At 47.7% G+C, this 4,309-nt stretch overlaps 1 protein-coding gene across 1 annotated transcript; it reads right to left on the reverse strand.

The window, feature by feature from the left end:
- Positions 1 to 609: 609 nt before the first annotated feature.
- LOC137562305 (piggyBac transposable element-derived protein 4-like) lies at positions 610 to 2,286 on the reverse strand. The gene has a single exon (XM_068273641.1). The coding sequence runs from the start codon at positions 2,284 to 2,286 to the stop codon at positions 610 to 612; it is 1,677 nt and encodes a 558-aa protein (XP_068129742.1).
- Between the last annotated feature and the right edge of the window lie 2,023 nt (positions 2,287 to 4,309).

Raw genomic sequence — 4,309 nt, forward strand, 5'->3', positions numbered from 1 at the left:
TCAAAAGCCAGAGAATCATCGTCGGCCAGGCCAGGGGTCAAAAGCCAGAGAATCTATGTCAGCCAGGCCAGGGGTCAAAAGCCAGAGAATCTTCGTCAGCCAAGCCAGGGGTCAAAAGCCAGAGAATCTTCGTCAGCCAGTCCACAAATCAAAAGCCGGAGAGTCTTAGTCAGCCAGGCCAGGGGTCAGGAGCCAGAGAATCGTCGTCAACCAGGCCAGGGGTCAGGAGCCAGAGAATCGTTGTCAGCCAGGCCAGGGGTCAGGAGCCAGAGAATTGTTGTCAGCCAGGCCAGGGGTCAGGAGCCAGAGAATCGTTGTAAGCCAGGCCAGGGGTCAGGAGCCAGAGAATCGTTGTCAGCCAGGCCAGGGGTCAGGAGCCAGAGAATCGTTGTAAGCCAGGCCAGGGGTCAGGAGCCAGAGAATCGTTGTCAGCCAGGCCAGGGGTCAGGAGCCAGATTGTCAAAAGTATCAAGTTTGCACAGTTCATTTGAAAGATGAAAAATGAAGTAATCTAATACTTATGGAGTGTGTGGTAGACTTCAAAGCAGTCTTTAAGGCACAGGGCAGGTTTGGATGCACATTGTGGACAATAATATCTGGAATCTCTTCTCATGTGATGTTTGCTACAAATTTTACATCTTCTTTGAGGATACGGTTTGGATGTGAAGTTATTATTTGTTCTTGGAACTTGAGATAGGAGTCCCCATGGCCTGATTTTTTGAAGATAACATAGGAATTATACATGGCCATTTGCAGGAGGTAAATTCCTACTTTTTTGTACCAGGCCCTGGTCTTTCTTAGGATCAAATATGGTGCCATCATTTGGTCTGAAAAGTCAACAGCACCCATGTATTGACTGTATTCTGCGATGGCCACTGGCTTTTGGATTTGCTGTCTTCGACTTTGACATGTCATGGTAGCCTCCGTGTGGATGGTCGATAGCATCAGGACATCCCTTTTGTCCTTGTATTTTAAAGAGAGAAGCTCATTGCTTCGGAGACTGCAGGATTCCCCCCTTTTTAATTTTTTGTTTAGGACCTGTGATGGCAGACCTTTTCGATTTAGCCTCACAGTGCCACAGGCCATAGTCTGTGCTGTATAAAGAAACTTAAAAAGTGGAACACCACTGTAAAAATTGTCCACATACAGGTGGTACCCTTTATGTAAAAGGGGATTAACCAGGTCCACAACTATTTTTCCGCTAGTACCCATGTCTGGCGGGCACCCAGCAGGCTCCAACGAGCTATCTTTTCCCTCATATACCCGAAAGGAATAAGTGTATCCAGTGCCACTTTCACATAATTTGTACAGTTTAACCCCGTACCTGGCCCGCTTACTGGGAATATACTGCTTCATGGCGAGCCTACCGTGAAAGGGCACAAGGGACTCATCCACTACAATTTCTCGGCCGGGCATATAAACTTCAGGAAATTTTTGGTTGAGGTGGTTCAGAAGAGGTCTTAGTTTGAAAAGACGATCAAAGGATGGGTCACTGCGCTTAACGGCGTTTGCATTATTATTGAAATGCAGAAACCTCATCAGCTGTTCATAACGACCTCGGGTCATTGTTGCCTGATAGATGGGCATAGAGTGAATCGAGTCTTTACACCAGTACAGCCGTAGTTGTGGTTTGTGTGTTAGGCCCATATTGAAAGTGAGTCCGAGGAAAACTTTAAGCTCGGGTACTGTTGTTGGTTTCCATTTAAATGTGTAGTAAGCAGTGGGGTTGGCAGCTGAAAATTGTTCAGCATAAATATTAGTCTGGTCAACAATATCTTGCAAGAAGGATTCTGTTAAAAACAGTTGAAAATAGTCTAGTGGCGTCATATCTGAGGTGTCCACTAATATCCCACTTGCTGCAGTGAATGGGGGAATACTGGGTTCTTCCATGTTTGCCGGAAACCAGAGTAGGTGAGTATTGTCACGTGGCACATCATCTCCCTCAGGTACCCTTGGCTGTGTGGTCTGCCTTACTGCCCCTGGACCATCTTCATTATCGCCACTGGTTCCAGCCAAACTGCCTGCTGTCCTCCTTTCTATTAGATTTGATGGCCCTTCATCCCCAGAGTCGCTGCTGATGGCAGGAACAGCGATCGCAGACTGCACCCCTCTCACAACTTTCTTGGCCGGTGGCCCTGTGTATTCAGAACTGGAGTCACTGCCTGTTAGCGACTCATTGTCAGGGAGCCAGTCAGTGCCCGATTCCTCTCCACTTTCCTCTTCACTAGTACTGCTGGTTTGGAGAATGGCCAGTGCCTCCTCTACTGTATAGTGCCTCTTCGCCATTTTTAGTGGTAGGTAGGAAAGTACAAAAAGTTTTTTTTTTTTCTGTTTTTTGGGGGGACGGGGGGGGGGGGGGGGGGGGCGGACGTAGAGCTAAGCTCTACGTCAATTTAAAAAATTGTGGAGGAAAAGATGACTGACTCTGGGAGTTATGGGGTTAATTGGTATAGGGTATGGAAGCTGGTATTTATAAAAAGAATACCTAAATCTTTGCAAATACACTGCAGCAGCTCTCCTGTCACCTCAGTCACCTCAGAAGACAGAATGACAGGCTTCTGAAGTAACTGAGCACTTGAAGATACTTTGTAAATATTTTTGTTACTTTTATAAGAATGATTACTGCCATTGGCTGCAGCAGCAATCAATCTTATAAGAGGCAATCTGATTGGCAATTCATACTTGGGACAGTAGGTGGGGCTGCATCACACAGAATGCTCACTGTGATTGGTCACAACAGTGATCATTCATATTTACTATGATTTGATTGGTTCTGGGAGGAGATTCTCCCAGTAACCAATTCAAGGGGAGGCCTGGAGGAGAAGCACTTGTGCACACTATGGCACAACACAGGAGCCAGGATGGGGCAGATCAGCAGGTACAGGGGCATGATCGATCACTGCAGCAGTGATCGATCAAACTTTATTACATGGGGACAAGACAGAGTGACAGGCGAGCATGGGAGCGCACGTGCACGCGCACGGGAGCGCGCGTGCACGCGCCTGAGCGCGCCTGTGCACGCCTGTGCACTCCTATTGAAGCCAGGCAATGTTTACTTTTGATCGATCACTGCTTTTGGCTGTAGCAGTGATCGATCACCAAGGGGGGATACTTTGTATACAGGGAACAATGTTCCCACACCAGCGGCAGCGTGCGCGCGCACGTGCACGCGCGTGCACGCGCGGGGGCGCGCCCGATCGCTCGCAGCAGCGCAGCAGTCTATTTTTACTATGATTGATCACTGCTTCTGGCTGCAGCGGTGATCAATCATGAAGGGGGGCACTCTGAATGGTCTTGGGAGCTTCAGCTCCCAACAACCATTCATTCTAGATACATAGGGAAGTGGGGGAATACTTTAGATCGTGCACAGCCTGTGCACAAGGCATTGTTTACATCCTAATGAATGAACACTGCTATTCGCTACAGCAGTGTTCATTCATTTCTCGTGAGTGGTCTAATTGGCTCAGGGAAAGCTTTTTCCCTTGGACCAATTAGTGATGAATAGTAAATGCAGGGGGGCGTGCACGGGGGCGTGGCTGATCACTCCCAGCAGCAGTTTTAAGTAGGAACGTTCATCTACGTGGCTGTGGCTTGGGGGAAGCCACAGCTGACGTAGATAAACTGTAGTAAAGGGGAAAGTGGTTAAGTAACTCACAAAAGTGAGTAGCCGTCTCATATTTTTGCAAATATGTTATAACATCTTTTCATGGGACAACACTGAGAATATGACACTTTGATACAATGTAAAGTAACCAGTGTACAGCTTGTATAACAGTGTAACTTTACAGTCCCATCAAAATAACTCAACACGTAGCCATTCATGTCTAAAGCACTAACTACAAAAGTGATAAAATTCCTAAGTAAAGAATGTCAACATTCTGCCCAATCTGTCAATGTTTTTGTGCTTCCCATTATTTTTCAACTCTCTTTGGACATGAAGTTCACTAGAGCTTCAAAGGTGGCAATTTGAATCCTCTTCCACTCCTCCATGATGACATCACAAAGCTGGTGGATGTTAGAGAACTTGCACTCCTCCACCTTCTGTACCCTCAGTTTCTTTAGCAAGGCAGGTGTCATCCTAGTGGTGTGCTTGTAGTCATTATCAGGGCCGGCGCTGCCATAGAGGCAAAAGGGGCAATTGCCCCAAGGCCCCTGACCTCTGCAGGGGCCCCACGACGCCAACCCTGCCAAATGCTGCTCGTACTGCTCCTTGGGGCCCTTGCGTGTGAAGCAGCAGTAATTATTCACCTCTCCCAGTGGGTGGCGGCTGCACAGTCTGGGCACTCTAGCCATGCTGTCCTCCTGCTTT

The sequence above is a fragment of the Hyperolius riggenbachi genome, chromosome 3 (genome assembly GCF_040937935.1).
Source record: "Hyperolius riggenbachi isolate aHypRig1 chromosome 3, aHypRig1.pri, whole genome shotgun sequence".
NCBI classification, from domain to species: domain Eukaryota; kingdom Metazoa; phylum Chordata; class Amphibia; order Anura; family Hyperoliidae; genus Hyperolius; species Hyperolius riggenbachi.